General features: G+C 47.9%; 1 protein-coding gene across 9 annotated transcripts in view; it reads left to right on the top strand.

Annotated features, from left to right (window-relative positions):
* AKAP13 (A-kinase anchoring protein 13) overlaps positions 1-13,705 on the top strand; it is a 213,876-nt gene extending 200,171 nt beyond the window's left edge. For 6 of the 9 annotated variants that reach the window (XM_032194918.1, XM_032194915.1, XM_032194919.1 and 3 more), the window contains 12 exons: positions 964-1,040; positions 2,384-2,565; positions 2,652-2,734; positions 3,098-3,277; positions 3,929-4,087; positions 5,268-5,336; positions 6,235-6,305; positions 6,832-6,876; positions 8,023-8,073; positions 8,468-8,917; positions 10,611-10,923; positions 11,760-13,705. In XM_032194918.1, coding sequence (XP_032050809.1) covers positions 964-1,040; positions 2,384-2,565; positions 2,652-2,734; positions 3,098-3,277; positions 3,929-4,087; positions 5,268-5,336; positions 6,235-6,305; positions 6,832-6,876; positions 8,023-8,073; positions 8,468-8,917; positions 10,611-10,923; positions 11,760-11,809 — 1,730 coding nt within the window. In that variant the 3' untranslated portion in view covers positions 11,810-13,705. The remainder of the gene's footprint in view (positions 1-963; positions 1,041-2,383; positions 2,566-2,651; positions 2,735-3,097; positions 3,278-3,928; positions 4,088-5,267; positions 5,337-6,234; positions 6,306-6,831; positions 6,877-8,022; positions 8,074-8,467; positions 8,918-10,610; positions 10,924-11,759) is intronic. The other 3 variants (XM_032194916.1, XM_032194921.1, XM_032194914.1) reach the window with 2 other exon arrangements.
* The last annotated feature ends 8,004 nt before the right edge of the window (positions 13,706-21,709 follow it).

The following is a 21,709-nucleotide window of genomic DNA, read 5'->3' as shown; positions in this document are numbered from 1 at the left end:
ACAGTGATAGAGAAGAACAGAGTCAACAGCTGACTTATTCAAACCTCCCAGAGCTTTGAGTTCATTTTGCAGCTTTGATTAAAGTTTGGTGGTTCTTTTTTTTTTTTTTTCTGAAAAGGATCCTGTCTTCCCAAAACAGAATGGAAGGGAAGAACCCATGGGATGACTTCACTTTTTGGTTTGCTTCCTGTCTGTCACAAGATTTCCCAAGTACATTACACAAAAACTCTTTGTGCTGAGGGGTATGGGTGGGGCCTTATGCTTGGTAGTTACAGTGCAACTTCATGATATGTCATTAGGAGACTTGGAAGGCTGTATGCGTACTTTGGGAAAAGCCTGTATTCTGATTTAAGATCCTCACTTTGCTTGATATTACACTTCCTTTTCCCATGAAAGAAAGCCAGGTCCTGCATCTCATGCAGGGCTATGTTGGCTCCCCTTGGAGTCAGCAAGGCTTGTATTTGTCTGCGAGCAGAATTAGTGGTGGCTCCTGAAGTCAGTATTTCCTGGGAAAGAAACTGCAGCTGACAAATGTTGTTGTTGCATGATAATTTACACTCCCCAAACTACTCATCAAGAGAACCATAAAACCCCAATCTTCCTGTGCAGATACTTTGCTCAAGGGCTAAAATATTGATTGTTTGAGAAAACAGCGCTTCTACTCAGTAAACGTCACTCGCTTTTGCTGTTACACCGTGTCCTACCTGTTAGGAAGCTTGTGGCTGGAGAGGAGCCCTCCCACCGAGGTGAAGGCCCTGCATGTTTCCTAGGGCAGTTCAGCGTTGCACAGCAGCACGGCCTGTCCAGGAGCAGTGCCTGCCAACCAGCAGATCGAGCAGCACTGCAGGCTGACCCAAAACCAGCCCTCACGCTCCCCAGCGGCCACAGCACTGGTGTTATTAAAAAATAAATCTGTTTAGGAGTGTGTCACATGCTTATATTGGTATTCTTTTCGTTCTGCAGAAGTCCAGGCTGTTCTCCTCTCTGACATGCTCATATTCCTGCAGGAGAAGGACCAGAAATATGTCTTTGCCTCACTGGTAAGGCTTCAACCTTTTCTTCTCCCTTGCTTTCCTGTGAGAGAGACCCTTGATATGTGTTACTCAGTAAAGCCAGCCGTTGTCTGCTAAACAGCCTTGTTTTCCTGCTTATAACTGTTGAGCAGGCTCCTTTCTTTGTGATTGGAAAGCATGTCTTTTTTCCCCACTTCCCCCACTCATGTTGATTTCTGCAGTGCCTTGGCATTGCTGATAATTGGCCTTGAAAATCTGCCTGCCACTCGATACACGTACTCATTTTCAGTCTGAGCAAACTGAAGCAGTGATCCGGGGGGAAGGGGAAGTAAGGGGATAACATAAACATTGTAAAAACAAATCTTAGCAGAAGCTGATGTCCTAATATATTATGAACCGCTGTGGAGGGCAGGGAATACCACTGCAGTAAATTCAATAGTAAAGCTTACAAATAAGCTTTGTCAGAAGAACATATTTGTAATTCAAGAAACGAAAACCACTCACTTTTGAAGGCAAGCCTCCTAAAGACTAGACACACTGACCTGCTAGAGAAAGTCTGGTACCTCATTGGGTCTGTTTTGGCTGTACCTTGCAGACTTGGTTTAGACTAGGTAAACGTTGTGTCCTTTTTACCCTTTGAACATTTTGAAAGCTGATAATTTGTTATTCTAGTTCCATCAATGAGCTGCACAAACGCAGGGCCCTACATAGAGAGGGCTGATACCAAATCACTGGAGTGTAGCATCCTGTAAAATGCACAGAGGTGCTCACTCGTGGTGGTGACCCAGAAGCAAAGGGACATTTTAACCTAGGCAGGCTGATTACACAGAGACCAACCATAGCACACAATAAACATCCTTTTACGTACAGGTCTGGTCCATCACAGGAGTCAACTATGAGCTTCTAAGAACAGGAGGGGTTTTGTGGGGTTTGAAAATAAGGTGTTAGTCCGTCCTACAGAAAGACTGTGACGATAAGGTATGTGAAGCAGCTGCTAGCAAACTTCACTAAGTTTACAGAGCTGTGATATTAATGACAGAGTAGAGAGTGTGGGCAGGAGGAGATGAGATCAAAGGTCTGCTGGAGATAGAGCAAAATATGGTAGAGTTTGCAAAACCACAAATTCAATTTTAAATTACTTCCCTGTTGAAATAGAACAAGGCGAAATTGCTTTTTCTGGAGGACTAATGGAGGAAAACAAGCCTTTCCCTGTTGTGTGACCCCGTCAAAATGCTATATTTTTTAATTAGCCAGTAGCTTCAAATAATGTTTACAACCTGAGAGAGGCAGCTGTATTGGTAATGGGACCTTTTGAATGTTAGTTCATATCTAACTTTTTGCCCTCCTCACCCATTTCTTTCCATCTGAAGGACCAGAAATCCACTGTGATCTCTCTGAAGAAGCTGATCGTACGAGAAGTGGCTCACGAAGAGAAGGGTTTGTTCCTGATCAGTATGGGTGTAAAAGATCCTGAAATGGTGGAAGTGCATGCCAGCTCCAAAGAAGAGCGTAACGGGTGGAAAGAGATCATTCAAGACACAATAAACACCATGTAAGCTACCAGGCTGCTCTGGAAAGGCGGGTGATACAAGTAGTCATGTCCTGGTACTTATTGAGATGTGTCTCTCTCCCATCCAGGGATAAGGATGAAGATGAAGGAGTCCCTTGTGAGTCTGAGTTTGAAAAGAAAGTGTCAGACACGAGAGTCAGGGCACTGAAAGGTAGGAACCTGGAAACTGCCTGGGACAGAAGGGGAGAGCTTGAAAATCGTTCTGAAAAAAATTACATCAGTTGTCATGTCAGATTTTGTGACTCTTTTTCATATGCATGGTTGAGCTATGACTTCTTCAAGAACAATGAGGACCCTGAATCCAGCAAATATTTGCAATCCCTGTTTACACCTCACCTTGTTTGCATTAGAATTTTCTGAGCCTGATGGGTGCTGTGGCTGTGCAAGATCGAGCCAAGGCACAGTTGTGTCATCAGGTTCCACTAGATGGGGCCAATATCTCAGGAATCACTCTGCTTCCTTGCTGAAGCTTTTATTTTCTGTCTTCATCTCTGTTTTCTGTTCACCCCCACAGAACAACTTCATCAGAAGGATAAGCAGATCCTCGTCCTGCTGGAGGAAAAGACCAAGATCTTCAGGGACATGGCAGACACCTCTGCTCAAGAGGACATGCCAGGCTCCAGACTGCTCTTCAGAGCCAATACTGAAGAGGCACCAAAAGGCGAGGCCATTATGAAAACTGCAATAAATGAAGGTGAGCGAGTCAGTGTGACATGTTAGTTACGCTAACCAATACGTCTGCCTTCAGTGAATACATCAACAATACATCTCAAACACCATTTTTGCAAGGGAAACCTTCTTATTCCCAGTGAAAAAATAATAGCGTAGATCAGGAGATATTGCTGCTTACGGTATTGTGTCAGGGACAGGTAATGAGGATCAGGAAAAGAAGCAGGTATTGGTGGCTGTTGAAAGAAGGCAGAAAAGAAGTCTTAGCACAGTGAACAACCCTGCATTGAATCTGAGCTGGGATCAGGGCAGCCCAGGATTTCATACTTGTGTGAAAAGCGGACCATACTGTATTTTGCTGTGCTTCAGGCTCAGCAAGGATTGAAGGGGACTCAGATTCCAGCAGGCATTTTCAGTACCTGCAAGGAACAAGCCAGTCTGTTGGCAAGGTTACATGAAAACTTGAGCAACTTTTCAGTGTGATTTTTGGAAAGGGTAAAAATTACTAAATGCTGTTGTCAGAGTGAGTTTTTGCTGGGAGGGCACGTACTGTTCATGTCATTGTCGTAGAAACATGAGTTCTTAGTATACAGAAGCATGTGAAGGTAGGGACGAAAATAGCTCAGAAGCCTGAGGTGGTCTTTAACAGAGATATTTCTGCTTTTTATCCTCTCAGTTGAACTGCTACAAGACCTGGTAAACAGGAGCTTGGGCTGTGCGCTCGGGCAGCAGGTCAGCACCACCATTGATCAAGAAGGAGTTGGCCCCATCTCTCTTCCTAGAAGGGCAGAAACTTTTGGAGGATTTGACAGTCATCAGATGAACGCCTCCAAGTGTGAGTAGTTACATGTGCCCACAGCACCATTTGTTAATGATATTTTATGTCAACAAGTCCTCTTGCTTCTGAAGGACTTCAGCAGCTGGTGAATTTGGATTTCCCTGCTCTTCTGCAATATCAATAGATAAATTAAATATTGGATTAAAAAAAAAGCATAGGTACAGGTAGAATGGTAGTTGTTGAGACCCCACAGCTATATGAGGATTAAACATCTGAACTCTTTGCTTCTCTTTCTCCATGTTTTTTTAAATCATTCTTCCTTCTGCATTTCTATGCCACATGAAAGCATTTTTCTTGATAGATTAGTTTCTTCATGATCTTCTTACTGAAGCGTCCGCAGCCCTGTTCTTCATTCTTCAGGTATCTTCCAGCAGGAGCCTCCTCATGCTGCTGCATTTGCAAATGGACAAGAATATTGCTGAATCCAGCACCTTCTCTCCTGGCTGTGTTCTTCATGCATTTGTGTTCCACATACAACTGCATGTGTTATTCCTGCAATTAAGTCTCTCCCAAGCTAATTAGTGAATATTTATTTCAGCTGCATAGTTGGCTGCTTCCCAATGCTCGCTTTCTTTGCCCTAGTCATCAGAAACTTCCCTGTCCTCAAATTCCTTTCTCTGTGGTCTCTCTCACACTCCCAATACAGCCAGTTTTGCTGTGCTAGTGTCTGTCTCAGCACTGGGATCGCTGGACCCCGTCTGACCTCCTGCATTAAAGGAGCAGTGTTAGCTCCAGACAGTCAGACATGAGAAGTATGTGGAGATTTTCCCAGCTATTGGAAAGCTGCAAAGCTCTCAACGGGCCTTGTCATCATAATGACAAATACATTCACACTGAGGGCTGGAGAGGGTTGGTTAGGGCTGTGCCTCGCTCTGTCGCAGTGATGAATGGGACAACCTCAGGCTGTTTGCTGCCCAGCACTCCCCCTTGCACCCTGTTTTTGTTGTTTTTTGGTGTTTGTCATTGTTCTTTTTCTAGAAATAACCTCTGTTGAATGAGATTATAACTCAATAGTTATAGGTTCTTGGGAGATTTGGGGAAAAGAAAGCAGGGCGTGTTTGTTCAGCTGTGGGCCAGGAGGCATGAAACCTGGCTTTCATGTCCAGTTCTTCTGTTCACAACCTGTGCAACCTTGGGCAAGGCTTATAACCAGACTCCCCTTCGTTCTCCCCTCCAGCAAAGCAGAAGGGAGGTGTGTCCTCCTGCAGAGAGGTGGAAGGTCCCAGGACGTGGCGCAGGAGAGAAGGTCTGTTAGGAGGATGTGAGAGGGTCAGCCTTTCATAGCAAAGCCTGCCTGGAGGGTGGCGGGGGGAGAGGGCCCTTGCAATAGGTACTGTGTCCTTCATGCTGCTGCAAATACAGGTGTAAGTCAAGTCCTGTGTCATTAGAAGAGAAGCAAGCAGGGAATTTCCCCATGGACTGCATCTCGGCTGGCAGAGGGAAATGTGGTCTTGGCAAGAGCTGGCGGACCAAAGAGCTTTGTGACTTCTTCACATGCTGCGAGCAGAAAGAAAGTGTTCTTGGGCACAGAAGGTGGAGGGCTGCATCTTGCTTGGCTCAACAAGTCAGTTCAGTCCTGCTTGGGAACACTGATGTGAGCCATGCAGGGAGAAGCCAGAAAGAGAAGTCCAGTGTCCCTTTGAAGATAAAGGTTTCTGATAACCAAGGCTGTGGAAAAATTGTTAGCATAAAATTACACACCAGTATTGCACAGCAGTCTAACCCAGCTGTAAATTGCATTTGGACAGAGAGGCATTGAAACTGTATCTGCAATAATATACCCTGAGATTGTATTGTTATTTTTCTCCATCTGCTCTTATTCTGCCTCATAACTTCTCAGCTAATGTTCTTTTGGAGTAGAAAACAGTCTGGGGGCTAGACAGAGCACAAGCTAAAGGTGTGTCATCAGCACATTGTTTGAAACCAAAGTCAATCCTCCTCTGAATTCAGATCCCCTTTTTCTGGTGGAGCTGACAGGTTCTGTATATGGAGGGAGCAAATGCATTTAGTTAAAGTGTGAAGAGCTCTCTGGCCCCTGTTGTGAAACATCTCGGTTCCCTGTATTAAATTTCTCAGACACTAGCAAGTTCAGCTGTGGCCTAAAATGCTGAATAACCAGTTTCAATGCTGGCTTCTTCCTTTAGGTGGAGTGAAGGATGAAGGTGACGATGCTCAGGACCTTCGGAGAACAGAGTCGGACAGCATTTTAAAGAAGGTATCACTTGATTTATCTGTCTGCTACCACTCTGAGTTCAAGAGAGTGACAATTCAAGACTTGAAAAATGCCTGAATTTCTTGGCAACTAGATGTATCCTAATAAGTTAAAATAAAATTGTATGTATGGAGTCAAAAACGCTTCACTGTAGCTAAAATCCTGACTTGAAAACCATTTCAGATCTGTAGTATTCCTTTGTGGCAGAGGTTATCTACCATCTGTCTGCAGATCAGCTAAAGCATGTGTTTAATTATGCATCATTATTGAAATGACAAGGTCAGATATAACCTTGCACCTATTCTTGCTGTGGATTGATTCATCGTGTAACTCCAAAATGATACCTAATTAACATTTGATTTGATACAATTTTAACTTGCCTAAAAAACATATATGAATTGTCCCAGAATGAAACATGGAGGTGGGGAGTGGGGGGTGTTTAATGTGTCTTTCATTAGTTCAGCTTCAGAACACATTTGCTGTGATTTCTCATTTGTCCTCATATTAAGTCTGTGTGATCTTTTCATAGGGTGGAAATGCTAATCTGATGTTCATGCTGAAAAGGAATAACGAGGTAAGAATTGATTCAGTTGCTCATCTGCTTCCTTCATTTAAGTGACAAGTGAATTTGTCTCAATAGGTGATAATGCAGAAGAAAATACATTATTTAGCTGAAGCGTGTGTAGACGTTTAAATACATTAAGCAGAACCCACTGTGTCATTTATTTGTTTAACCTTGGATGTTCAGACAGGGAATTTGCTGATTGTCATCTGCTTGCCAGCAGGATGGTATGTGCTGATTATAGGCATCAAGGGTTAATTACCACTAGGATGCGCAGGACTGTATTTATTGTGCATCTGCAGACAGAGGCAGTTTAATTTTATGTTGCAGGTGCAGTGAATTGGGGCAATTAGATTTCTATTCTCCCTTTGATACACATTCATAACTCCCAATTAGCATTAAAGGCAGAATGAGAAGCTGTTCTCTTAGCACTGGCTAGCACACCACTATTGCAAACACCGCTGTGTTTTTTTCATCTTAAAAGTAATTGGTGGATATATGAGATTCAGAGAATATTTTAGCTGGCCTGAAAATACATTTTGGAATAGGGCATCACTCCAAGGTGGCTTGCTCTTGGCTCTGTGGTGATGCACAATGTGTTCATGTTTATCTGTGTGTCTGCTGCGTAGCACAGTTTCCTTGTCTATTGACAGGGGGGCTTGTACAGGTCAGCTGGGCTGGAAGAGGGCAAAAAGCACACATTCATTTTAAGATTTTTTCTTTGTCCGCTCCTGGAAGTTATTTCCTTGAAATTTAAAAGCAAAACTTCCAGGTTTCATCCCAGTTCCTCTGTTAATGCTGTGGGAAATGTTTCGCAGAGACAAGCCAGGAGATCCCATGAGGTCTGTGCAGTGTTTCTGCACGTTCCCTCCCCATAGCTGGGTTGTTCAGTGACTGTGTGCTGGGCTGATGGCTAGGCCAGTGAGGACTTTAATGCCAGGCTCCTCTGAGAGGTGCCCAAGGGGGTACATTTGTGGCCAGGATGTGTACCAGGGGAAGATACAGTTGCTGCAGGTGAAGAGTGAGAAAAGCAAGAGTGTAGAGGGATGGCCGTGCAGCTTGTCAGGCTCACCAGTGGGTCACAGTGGAAAAGGAGGGTGCTTTACTCATGCCCTGGCACCAAATGGGTCTAATAGCAACGCTTCTGTTTTCTTGCAGCAGGTTCTCCAAAGCATTACCAGCCTCCATAAGCTGCTCAGTGCTTTGCAGGTAGGCTGGCCGCTCATCCCGCTTCTGCATGCCATGTGCCCAAGCTGCGTCCCACCAGGCAGTAACAGCAACTTGCACTTCACCCCCGTCTCTCCGTCCCCTTCTCCTTTCATATCCACGTGTGGCCAACTACCCTGCAGTCAGCTTGTGTTCAGCCTCCTGGCACAGCAGTAGGAATTAGCTGCTGCCTGGCAAACCGGTGCTCCCCTGAATTTGGGAAGCTGCCGGGGGAGGTTTAGACCTTGACCAGCAAAGCTGCCACCGCAGCATCCTCCAGCAGCCCATTGGCAGTGCTGAGCAGTGGATGCGGTGGATGAAGACACGATTCAGCAGCGTTGTGAGCTTCTCAGTGTGGAAAGGGCACTGCAGTCATGTCTCCCTCCTTCCTTCCTAGGGTGTTGTCCTGCAGCAAGACACCTACATCGAGGACCAGAAGCTGGCCCTGAGCGAGAGGGCCCTAACCCGAAGCTTCTTCCGCCCGACCTCGCTGCTGGAGCAGGAGAAGCAGCGCAACCTGGAGAAGCAGCGCCAGGAGCTCGCCAACCTGAAGAAGCAGCAGGCGCAGCACCAGGAGGAGAGGCGGAGGAGAGAGAAGGAGTGGGAAGCACGGGAGAACCAGCTGACGGAGCAGGAGGCCCAGCTGGCCCAGCGGGAGGAGCAGGTCCAGAGAGGGCGGCAGGACCTCGAGCGGGAGCGGGAGGAGCTGCAGGTGAAGAAAGCCTCCTACCAGCTCGACCTGGAGAGGCTTCGTACGGCCCAGAAGCAGCTGGAGAGGGAGAAGGCGCAGCTCAAGAGAGACATGGAGCGATTACCTCAAATGTGGTTGGAGACAGACCACAACCAGGTAAATGCTGCCAACAGGCAGGCTCCTGGGGGAGCTGCGCTCTGCAGGGAGCTCCCTGCCGGCTGCCGGGCTGCCTGCCCTGCAGCAGCAATAGCCTGGCTCCAGCCCAGACCTGGATACGTGGGGCCTGACGTTTAAAACTGGCTCTTTCCTTGCACACGATGGGCAGGGCTGTGTTTTGCCAACATATTGCTGCCGAGCTCTGCCCATATCCCGATGCCTCTGGTTGGCAGACGGCTGCAGGGAGGTGACTGGCGCACAGGGAAGACGCACTGGGACATCCAAGGTGTAGCCTTTCACATTCGTCCCCCGTGGGTTTGGCTTTGTGCAGCGTTGAGGCAGGTGAGAGTTTGTTCTCAGAAACAGCCCACGCCTTGCTGCTCACCTGCACCCTGCGGCTGCCTCAGAAGCCACTCGCATGGCCCTGTGGAGGAGTGGTAACTGCACGGCAAGGCCTTGTTGTTTGCAGTTCCTGTGCTTATGTCAGTCCAAAAGTGTCCCAGGTATCTAGCAGAGAGATGGACATTGTCCCTGTCCTAAAAAGACCAGGCGTTTGCAGTCTGGACATGACCCAGCAAGCAAAGGTCACTTGCTCTGGTGCCGAGAGGCTTCTGGTATCTGACTGCCCAGCACGAAAAAGAAAAGCTCAGGCACGAATCCTCTTCTGTACTGTGCATTTTTTAGCACGAGGTTTGCTCTTTATTATCGTGCAGCAATCTGACAGAGGAAAGCGCACATCAGTTTGCAAAACACAGGCTGCATTTGAACCTTGAGCCTGCTGTTGATCGTTTGTTTGTTTATAACTCACTAATTTTGAATGCAATTTGCTTAGAGCTGTAGCGAAATTAGTTTGTAAACGCTGGATTGCGGAATGGAAATGATTTTGGGTGCCTGAATGGACTAATTGCGGAGCTCAGCAGTGAGCTCTGAAAAGCAAATCACCGGGGGAGTGCCTGCTCCCTCCCACCCCACCCAGATCAGGCCAGAAGCTCCCCGAGCATGCGGCGAGGCTGCCGCAGCATCAGGCATACGGAGGCGTGCTGGGGGCACTGATGCGATGGGAAAGGCCGAGAGGTAAAATAACTGAGGCCTGGCAGATCAAGGGAAGGAAGCACCTTCTCGAGGCGGGCACCTCGCTGACAGTTCAGAGCTATTAATAGAGGGTTTGGTGAGGCTTTGTGGAGCTGCTGTTTTTGATCTTCCCTTTGAATGCGAGGGCTCAATTATACCCTGAGACAGGCGTTGGAAAAAAGTCAGGAAAATGTTTTGCTTTCATCTTTTGCTTGGGAAGGCTTCCTTCGCCACATGCCTCGCCGGTGCTGCGCGCTGGCGTTCCCTGCCCGGAGAGGCACGCTCCCCCTTGGCCTCCTGCCACCGTCTGTGTGCGCGAACAACGCCGGGTGAGTCTTGGGGAGATCTTAGAGAATGTTTGCCCTTGGCTTGTTGACACATAGCATAGTACATGTAGGAGCAAAAGATACTGGAGCGTTACTCTCTGTATGCATCATTTCTTTGTCTTGAGCAGAAAGGGCTTCTTCTCTGATGGCTTTGCCAGGATGGGCTTTGCTTTTTAGGTGGTGAATGGGCTGGATGTTCACAAGACCAAGCTGTGTTTTCAGAAATACCTCTCCTATCTGGACTCTCCACTAGCGTCTTTCCTACCCCAGTGAAATTCATCTCTTTTCTTTTCTAGGTGTCAAATACACATGAGAAACTTGCAAGAGTCTCCTCCCAGTCCAGCATTGAAGACTTCTCCAAGCAAAAGAGCCCTTCCGTTCCTAAACAGGGGCACTTTGATGCAGAACTGTCTGTCTCCCCCAAAAGGAACAGTCTTTCAAGGACACACAAAGAGAAAAGCACTTTCCATTTGCTTAGCACAACAAACCAGACTAACAAGGCAGCTGAGGAACAGCCCCAGATGCCTACCCGGCTCTTCAGTTTATCCAAACCAAAGGAGAAAAAGGAAAAGAAGAAAAAGGGCAGAGGACATCGCTCCCAACAATCTGGTGAGTGCCAGGAGGTCACAGATGTGTTTTCAGGGTCACTGAGGGGGCATTTCCCTCCTGCCAGAGAACTTCTGGAAGCCATCTCACCTTAGTGGAGATGGTAACAGTGAGGGATGGAGAAGATCAGATGTGATGAGTCAATTCTCAGCTTAAAGCGATCTTCTCTATGGGCTTTTCTGCCTGCTCTGCAGCCCCTGGGGTTGTTAGAGGGACATGCTTGGCTCCCTTTTCCTTCCCTTCCCTGCCCTGTTCTGAGCAGCTTCCACAAACTGGATTTTCCCTGTACTTTTCAGCTTGCTCTGCTTCAAGGAGGAGAATGTCCTGTTTCAGTGCATGTGCTTTCAGAAGCTGCTGCTGGGATGGTCTTGGCTGTTGCAGCCCCTCCAGCATTGCTGACAGTTCTAGCTCTCTTATAGTTTGTAAGCAATACCCACAAACATTCTCGTGGGCTCTCCCTTCCCCTGAGCTGGTCTACCATGTCTCTTGAGCTGAAAACACAAAGTTGTTTGTTTGTTTGTTTGTTTTTTCCCCTGGAAGTCCCCTTAGGACTCAGTTCTGCACCCGAAACCTCTTGCCCACATGCAGCTTGATCTCACACTCTCAGATGGCCAGCTGATCCATGTTAACTCACACAAGTTTTCCAACTTGTGCCTGGGAACATTTAACAATTCCAGGCTCTAATTTCATGATAGTTCCTTGGGAACTGGACATCTTCCAAGGTCCCTAGTGGATTGGGCAGAGAGCAGGGCTTCCCCATGTCTGGAGTCCTGCTCTGCCTGCCATACTGCTGTATTCCCTTAGTGAATCCCACCTGTTTGTTTTTTTTTTCCCCACAGATTCTCACTCATCAGAAGCACCTCCAGAGGGCGAGGAGATCTTCTGCTGAGCGTGGATGGCACCATTGGTCACTCTCAGCTTTGGTACAGTGGACATCTCCCTGCCTACTCCACAGCACGCTGCTCGTGCCTGCATCCAACAAGCATCTGGAGGTTTTAAATAAAACAGGTTATGAAAGTTTTTATGTGGTAGGAAGGGGCCTCTCTCCTCAGTTTTGCATGAACTCACGTTGCAGAGGCCGACCGCATGGCAAGTGGTACCATCTCCCTGTGCAAACCTCGCTTCCGATGGATTGGGCTGGATGGTTTCTGTCTGTTCACACTGCTGAAGGATGGGAGAACATAGCCTTAAGGGGTCTGTGCCTTCAAATTCCCCTTTTCTGGGGAAAGTAACCAAAACCAAGCATTTAGCAAAAGATTGGGACTTCACAAATGGTGCGTACACACTGGCATATCTAGAGATACTGTACATATCCATCTCTGGATCTGTGTATCCACTGGGATGTGCTCACAGTCTGTTCAGCCAAGCTTAGCTCGGCCCATGGGGACAGACAATGACTTTCAGGGAGCGTGCAGATATTAAATATCTCGCCCTTACTGCTCCAGCTGTAACACCATGGGCTCGCACGCCCCTCTTGTGCTCATGGAACAGACTGTGGGGTTTCGGAAAGGTACCGCACACCAGGGAGCAGTTACAGCGTGCAAAATGAAAATTCAAGAAACAAATAAAATTGGAGGTTTTTCCAAAAGCTTTCTGTGGGGCAGAGGAGTTACATGTCACACTGTTTCCAGAATCAAGCAGAACCTCTTTGGGTGTATTTAAAACAAGGCAGAAAAGAGAAATTTGGGAGGCTTGTAAGGCAACCCCGGGAAGCCAGAGCAGATGGTGGTCAAGTGGGAACAACTCTAAGCAACTTTTTTTAAGCAGTCTCTTTGAGCTACGGCTCACTGTTTCCCATCTTCTACGTAAAGATGTATTTGTTTTGCTGGGATATATTTCTCCAGTTGCATTTGACATCCCTTCATTACAAGCCTGATGACTGGAGAGATGGCTGGAAGTCTGCTTTTAGGGACCTTTGTTCTGTTGTTTGTATTTTTCTTCCCCTGCTCTTTACATTACCACGAGGCTTATGTTTCTCTGGATTTTGTCAGCTTCTCCAGTTTGTTTCTAAGGCAGAACAATAACAATTTCGGAGCACTTCAGTGAGATGTCACAGGTCAGGGGGCTGAGTGCTGTGAGCAGAGTGAGCTCCGAAGAGGCAGCTCTTAGTTCCTATGCCTGTACAATGCCATGCACTTATTAACTATTTCTGGGGAGAAAAATGTATTCTTGTGAACAAAAACATTGTGTGAAGGGTCCAAAGGCCCAGAGTGCCTTTGCCAGGTCCGTTTCCATTGCTGTGTGGTCTGTGGTGGACGAGTCCATGTCTATGTCACCATCAGCAGAAGGGGAAGGTTCAAGGATGGCTCTCGGTGCCGACTGCGAGATGTTTATACAGCTGAGGAGTACAGGGATGTATCCAGCGGGGGAAGAGAAATGCAGCAAGCCAATTTATTTTTTTTTCTTTCCCAAATTATTGTTCTTTCAAACCCTCTCAGGGGAATTGGCCTGGTGGATTTGTAAATGGTTATTAGACTTTATCAACTTCAAAATAATCCAAGGGTTTGCTCAGAGTTTGAAGCTGTCAAGTGCATCTCCTTTCCTACTAGTTTTTCTTTAAAGAAAAAGAATAATTCTTTAGTTGCACTATTGTTTGATTTCAATTTGCTCTTTAGCTTCTCACAAGCTAGTAACACGCAGCAATTTTCAGAGTTCAGTGCTAATGAGTATCAGCAGTGTTGATGGTGAGGTGGATGCTTAGACTGGTCTGTCTTGGTCAGTGCAGGAATCCCAAGCCGCCTGCTTGCTTTTGAAGCTCTCTAAACTATTAAGATGAAAAAGACAAGAAAGAAAGAAAAAAAAAAGGAAGAAAGGAAAAAGGGTTGAGATTTATTGATTTATTTTTGTTTTGCTTTTTTAATGTTATTTGGTGCTTGTTCTTACTTGCAAGCAGGGCTTGCAAAAATATTTATCTTTCTGTTTATTTGAAAGAGTTCTTTTTTTAAAAAGAAGTTTACTTGGTTTTATTTTTTTTTAATTTTTTTATTTTGCTTTTGTTTGGGGAGAGCAGTCTTGTTTTTTTCTTCCCTTTTTTGTTTCGTTTGGTTGGTGGGTTGTTTTTTTTGTTTGTTTTATTATTATTTTTATTTTCTTACCAAGAGATTGGTAAACCCCATATCTCCCTGGTTCCTATAAAAACGGTTTGGGCAGCGCTGCTTAGCAGCCTATGCCATGTCCAGAGTTACACAATTTCAACTGAGAGCTTTCTTTAAGGCAGAACATCTTCGGGCCAGAAAAGTCTGGAAAGAGAAGCGGTGACTTCAGACAGGACTCCTCCTATCAGTTAGTTTCCTTGTCTAAATATTTTCCTTAGGTTTGCTTCTCGGAGGCAAAGGGAGAGCAAAGCACAGCCTCCTGCAGTGATGCGAGGCTCCGGTCAATGTCCAGGCAGATTCAGGCAGCTCTTCTTGACCAGGAAGGAGGCATGTGCTGGTCTTGTGGTGGTTTCTTCTCTACAAAAAGAGCACCTGTGTAACCAGATGACGTCTGTCCCGCTATTTGTACCTCTGTGCAAATGCATGTGCCAAGCTGAAATTTTTGGAAACCAACCCAGTGCATGGCTCATCCTCTGTTGTATAAACAGAGATCAGGTCCCTGGTATTTCTGAACATTCCTTGGCATCTGTTATAGCCTTTGCCACTAGGAGCTTTTCTTTTCTTCCCACTGTCCTTTCCCCAGCACATCCTCAAGTCACAGTGCAGGGAAACATCCCTGGGCTCTGAGAAGAGCATGAAAAGGGACACGTGGGGCCAAGTCTCTGCCTGCTCTGACCATCTCTTCTGACCTGTGCAAACCAAAACGAGCATCCAGTGCCCTGAGTGAAAATAATATTTGCTACATGATCTCCTAAGGTCCCCATGGTTCCTTGTCTTAGAAACCACAGGCTTGAATCAGGGCATACTGATGAAAAATATTGCATATCAAAGCTGCTTGTGTCTTAAATTCTGGTGGGCAGACCTTTGTCCCTCGAGGATGTACATCACTGTATGATTCACTGGTTTTGGAATGAAGCCTTCACTCCCACGCTGCTTCCTCCTTCTTTCACCTTTAGGAGGTGAGGGCTTGTTTTTATCTCCTTAGCCTTCTCTTTCTTCCCTCTCAGGTTTTCTTTGGAAAGGCTTGGCATCAGTTTCCCAAGTCAGATTCCCACTCTGATCCCTGCAGGTTGCCTAAGGTTGTCTGCTACACCATGGTCCCAGTTTTGCAACACCAAAGCCTTTCCTTTTCCTGGCCTTACAACTGCTTTTGCTTCGGTTCCACACTTGGCATCCATCCTGCAGTCATTGAAAGCGTGTAATTTCCTCAGCCCGGCCTCGTGTCTCGTTCCCAGAGCTGGTCCCTTGATCCCACTCAGAGAACCCAAACCCTGTAATTCCTCACGGGTTTCCCGGGACAAGAACAGGTTCCAGGACATCTCAGATGAAGTACAAAAGTGGTCAGTATGAGCTGGGGGTGCCAGGGGACCCCAGCGGTTAGGGAGCAGCTGCAGCAAAGGGTGTGAGCCTCAGTGCAGCTGGATGGGGTTGGTCTTAGCTTCCTTTAAGCGAGGTGATCATCTCAGCATGTAACTTTACGTCAGTGTGATGCCTTAAAGCACTTTAAATGGAACTGGTCAAGTCACTTTTCATTTTGGTTACGTGGAGACAATCAGCTGTGTAATTGCCCCCGCTCCGCATCCCCTGAGAAGTCCGAGCTGCAGGTAGGCAAGTTCCTGGGCTGGCTTGGCGTTACCCTGGCAGGGGAGGAAATGCAGAGCATTTTGTATTAGTTTTAGAACAAAGTGGGCACGAACACGACTCCAGTCCCACTGCAGGCAGGATGAGCCCTTTCCCCATTGGGAGAACCCAGCAGTGAATTACTCACGAAGCCCCCCAGATCCTCCCACCTCCCACCAGGGCATTTAGGAGAGCAGGCAGGGGCAGGACCAGAGCAATTGGCTTCTGGTGGCCCAGGTAGCCCCCTGGGAGAGCCCACCCCACCACCACCACCTTCCTTCTCTTCACTCCTGGAGTTTGCCCACTGCTGAAAGCACAGCGATGCCATTAGCTGGAGCGGATTCGTACAAAGGCGAGAGCACCCGTACAGCCCAATCCTCCTTGCGCCTTCCTTGCTGCATCAGGGTATCTCAGAGCTGTTGCTCAAACACCCAAATCCAGTCCTTCCAAATGTCACCAGGTCAGAAGAGGTTCATCAGGTGCCAAATGCCAAGGAAGCGATCGATGTAGGCTGTCTGTAGCACGGACCAAGGGAGGACTGGGCGGGGGGCACAAGAGAGGGTATCTGCTTAAATCCCACAAAACATTCCTTGTTAACCAGAACTCTGGAAATTTTTCTGCCTGCTGGCCAGGTTTGGGAATTTAACATAATTTAAGGCACCCTTTAAAATAATATTAAAAAAGAAAACTTCCCGTACTGCTCCTGACTCTTGCTTCATTTGTCAGAAGGGGCAGCAATCAGCCACGATCCATTCTTGATCTGTTGACGCAGCTAAGTTTTAAAGGTAGGCAAGCTGAACTGGCCAAATCTCATACACCTCTTGCTCTCGAGTCATGGGAAGCATAACGCTGGCTCCCTTCCCACCTGCATTTTGAGGGCTCGGTGCCCTTTCTTTCCACGTGCATTTCACTGACACTGATGCTTTGCCCAAATATATTCCGCTTCCATCGCTTGGGGGGAGGGGGGGACAGGATGACATCCACTGCTTTGCATACAGCTATGAGCTTTGTATGTATTTAAGCTGTCTATAGGTATCGATCATTTCCATGCTCTAAAGTATTTTACTATTTTCTTTATTGATAGTAAACACTGACTCAGAAAACTCTTTATGTCCAGTTCAGTTCGCCTATGGTTAAAGTTTAGCCTGGTGTTTATTTTGTACTAATACGGAATGCACTTGAGTAATTCCCAGTGAGGAGGTGTATTATAATAACCTGATATACCTCTGCCTTTGGTTTGTTTCTTAAAAAAAAAAAAAAAAGAAAGAAAACAACAAATAAACAATGCTTTGCATTTTCATGTTGAACCCATAAAAAAAAGTTGGAAAAAAAAAGTTGAAAAAAAAAAAAGATTTTTTTAAAAAGAGGGTAAAACCTAATTGCTGTATGTTAATTTGTAATTATGTAAAAAGTGAGCAGGTTATTGACTGTAAAATTCTTCAGTTTTTCTGTAACTTGCCAGAAACCATTAGGGTTTGTAACAAGCTTTTATTTATCTTCCTTTTTAGTTATCAGCATCAACCTCTTGTAAAGTCATTTTTCCTCTAAATAAATTTGATTTTAAGTCCGAATTTTCTGCCCGATTTATTTCCACACCTTTGGTATTTCTGCTGTTGACTTTGTTGCATCGAGGTGAGGGAATAGATGTCACCCTGCCTGCAATCAAATGTTTGCGTTGCTTTTATCACCGGGGTTCCAGCCGGCACCCGTTGCACTCTTTAACTTTCTTTCCTTCTCTTGCAAGATTTACATTTCGCTGAAGGGCACGTGGCCACGATGACATTCAGCTCCTGGTTTTCTCCCCCACAGAGGGCTTTTCATCCTTTTTACAAGAGGAGGAAGTGGAACAGCCATTATCTCAGCCACTTCAGCTCCAAAGCAGGCTCCTCGCACCGAGATAAATGGCAGTCTGGTGGCTGCCCGCGCTATCTGACGGCTCGCAGTTCCTGTGACCCCCTGAAATTGCTACGTGTCCTAGCCGAAACCTGGACAGCTCAGGTTCCAGGAGCTTTTATCTCATCCGGCTGAGAACTGGAGATGCTCCATCTCACCGAGGGGGTGGAGGCGGGGAGAGGAGGAGGGACTGATGCGTTGTGCTTCAGATATTTCCCCTTCCCCTGGCGGAGGAGGCTCAGCAGCAATGCTGCAGCAGGAAAGGGGGTGCTTGAGGAGATCAGACACACTGAGCAAAGCCTTCAGGGCTTTGGTATGAGCTCTCTGGGTGGTGCTGGGCTGTTTCTTACCAGGAGCTAGCAAACCCCAGAACTCACCCAGCACTCTCGCGGTGCCCCATTTCCCAGCAGTGTGCAGCACATATTTTTCCCTCCACCTCCCATCAGTGTCACGTACCGATTTTAAAACCTGCACCGTGTCAGTGACCCCGAGCGTGCCCGCTGTCACGAAGCACCCGCTGGGGACAGGCAGCTCCCTGGGCGTGGGGCGGGAGATGAAAGGGCTCCTGTATCTGCGTGGCTGTTCACCGGTCCGCATTTTATTTGCGTTCCCATTCATCCCCACTCACCCATTTACCAAAGCAAATAAAAGCTTTCACCACAATGATGGTGTTTAAAGAGAGCTTTCTCCTGTGGATCCCCTCTGCTCCATGCATGGGGTGCCCCCAGAAGCTGTCTCTGGGGAGCATGGGGTGCTGCATGGGCATGGGCCCTTCCCAGGGAAGGCGTTAGCCCAAGCCCTGGGGTAAATGCAGCAGCGCTGATGTACCAGGCTGCTGCGGTACCACAGGCATCCCTCACAGGAGGAGGCAAACTGCCTCTGCAGAGCAGGGGATGGAGGCTCCCACCTCTCCTGGCCATCTGAGCGTGGCAAATTCATTCCCTGTCCACAATTTCACTCTCTGTCCATGCTCTGAGCCATTACAGTATGGCCAAGGTGATGGGACTGATGTTCTCCCCAAGCCACATGGGTCACCTGTTTCAACTGATCCCAAAGCAGCAGTGATGTGTGTCTGAGCATCGCAGTTCCCATGGGCTTGTCCAGCCCCATAGTGCTCAAGGGTAGAGCAAAAGCCCACCAGACCCCTGCGTGGCTACATCATGGGTCATCTGGATACAGCTGCATTTCCACTGGTGCTTCCCCCTGGAAGGGCTCCTTACACTTTGGTAGGGCTTCAAAAGGTGCTTTGATAGCCACGGGACAGAAATATGGCTTACTGCCACCTCTTTGTTTTGCATTTTCCACCTTTTTCCCCTTTGCTGCCCTTGCTGAGTTCAGTCCTGGTGCTGGCTCCACGGTGAGAATGGGAGGACACAGGTGTGAGCTGGGCTGGGGCTTGCAGACAGGCTTGTCATTCACGGAGGCTTTATTAAGAGAAGGAAAGGCAAAGCCCTAATTAGTTCAGGGAGTGAACTGCCTTGTGATCAGCTGCAAGGTGAATGGTGAAGGGATGAGCTGGCTTTTCCATTGAAGGCACCTGGGTTTGTGAATTAGTTAGAGGGAGGTTAAACACTGCAACGTGTTGATTTGTTTAGGGCTGGAACAAGTTTAAATTAAGAGGAGGATAATATTTGACACTAGCTACTGATACAAGAGATGTCACCTTGACCTTTTCAATGTTTAATCTACACATGCAAGGTTAAATATCGCAGCACAGGTGCAATACAGCTGCTGAGAGCTGAGCATGGATGAAGCCTTGCTGACCACGGGTGCCAGTGCCCATCCCTGTGCTGGATGTGGCTGTGTAATGAACACAGGAGTATGTGGATTAAAAGGAGCATAAATAAATGTGATTCTGTCAGATCATTTTCTTATTTCTGCTATGGCAGGGGCTTTGATTTTTGCAGCAGGGAAGGGCCCCTTGCCTGGTTCTGTCTCACCCATCTCCTCGCCATGATGTTCCCATGCTGGACTGGGAACCTTCTTCCTGCACTCTGGGGCTCCTGTTTGGGTCAATAACTTGCTCATTGACGCTATAGAGAAGCAGCAACCATCGTTTTTGGTTAGAGGCCATCCCCACGGTCCCCAGCAGGGCTGATGCCAGGCTTCCTGCTCCCCAGCGGGGCCGAGCTGAGCCACAGGAGGGTCCCCGTTTAAATCCCTTTGCACTCCCATGGCCATGCCTAGCACAGATGTATTCCGGCCAGCACTTCCCAATCCCCCGACCTCCCGCTGCAGCCTGGCGTCTCCCAGGGCTCAGCATCTCCAGATGCTCTTTGTTCCCCCCTTGTCCTTTCACCAAAGAGCTGATTCCCACCAGCTGCATCTTTCCAGCCAAACTGGCAAAAGTAATTAGGCAGGAGTGTAATTAGAGCCGAGCAGGAGCAGTGAGTCATTAGCAGAGCCCTGTGGGAAACCTCAAGGAGCCCAGGAGGGCACCGGCCCCATGGGGAGCAGTGGACGGGGCCAGCTTGGGAAGCGTCCCCCTGTCTGTCTATGTCTGTGATGCCCACAGATGGTGACCCAGAAGAGGGCAATTGGGGCAGGTGCTGTGTGGGGACTGGATGTCAGCACATCGCTGTGGCTTCCTAAACCATGCTCAGGACAAAAAAGTGCCATCAGTTTTCTAAAGAGCACAAACTGTGCTGTGCCCACATGGCCCCGGAGCGCTTCCCAAAACAGCCAGCACTTCAAAACCACACAGGATGTGATCTCTGAGCTCCCCAGGGGATGTCAGGAGTGTAAGGACGTCAGATAGCCAGGGTATGTCCTCTTCGACCTTCACCCCATCAGCATTGGAAGAGGGGGCCGCAGGCGTACAGAGGGGTCCTTGTGTGGGACGCAGCCATCAGAGGTGCAGCGAGCACCGGGGAGAGGGAAGTGAGATGTCCGGGCACTGACAGCGTGAAAGCTGGGCTTTCTTCCACGTAATTGGATTTGTTATTCAGCTGAGAAACGCTGAATGGCTTGGGTGGGCTCTGAGCTCCCCATTTCAGCGAGGAAGTCAGCGAGGAACGATAAAGTAGGTCACACTGCTGCGAGCAGCACTGATGGCTCTGCGCAACTCTCGATGACATTAAATAAGGAGGTGGTGAAACAGAAAGAAAAGGGAGATTGTAAGGGAGGAAGAAAAAAACGAGCTCAGCCTCCGTTACTCCCTCACACCAGGAGTCCCGCTGCAGGTCTCATGCTCTGCACCAGAGCGAGAGGGATTCGGCACAGCTGAAAATCCCCGTTTGGTTGTGGGGAGCTTGTAGCCATGGTTCCTCCTGCCCTTGGAAACATCTGCATTTCCTGGGATGGCCAGAGCCAGCCTCTGTATGGATGCGGGGCCATCTCAGACACCGGACGTATTAAATCACCAGCTACTCTGCTTTTAATTGACTCCAGTGAAAAAGGGTGAATGAGCTCGGCTGAGAATTCCCCGCAGGGCTTCGTTGCACAATGGTATTATTTCAAGGGCAGCTGGGGTCAAGCTGGGAAAATGCATATTTAAAACCCAACAAGGCTCTTTCAGTTTCATTTAAATACAGGAGAGGAGCCTTGGCCTTTTGCCTCTGGAGAGGCCGAGCGTGGGGACAAAGGTCCGAGACGTGGGTCAGGGGCCTGGGAGGGGTCCGGACCCATGAGCTGCCTGAGCAGCTCCCAGCCTTTCCCTCAGCTCTCCTCATAAGTGCTTCGGGAGCCAAGTCCCAGCTCCAGACTGGGGAAGAGTGGGGCTGAAAGGATGCTGAGCAAGGGCAGGGTCCTGTCTGAGCTCCCGATGCTCAGCAGCGAGGGCTGTCCATACCATGGTGCCTGGGAGCTCACAGCTCCACAAAGCCACCCTACAAGGCTTTCCCCCATGCACTCCGAAACCAAGCTGACCTTGACATGTTGAGAAGCCAAAAAACCTCTCAAAAATTAAAAAAAATATATAAAAAATCTACATTTCTTCCTCTGTCCCCCCCCACCACCCCCCCCATTAAAATCCTGACCGGAGCTGGCCGCAGCTCTGCTCCGCTCCCTCCATCTCCCACTCCCCTCACTCTGTAGCTACTAACTGAGGAAGCTTTGTATTTTGCATCAGATTTAATTCCTTAGCAACAGGTTGCTGCTGTCACAGCAGCTGGTGATTGCTTTTGAATTGTCTTTCGGGCAGGCTCCAGAATAAACACAAAAGCGCACGCCTTTGCATGACT

Source organism: Aythya fuligula, chromosome 11 (genome assembly GCF_009819795.1).
Source record: "Aythya fuligula isolate bAytFul2 chromosome 11, bAytFul2.pri, whole genome shotgun sequence".
NCBI lineage: Eukaryota > Metazoa > Chordata > Aves > Anseriformes > Anatidae > Aythya > Aythya fuligula.
This window is presented reverse-complemented; position numbering and strand designations above follow the sequence as displayed.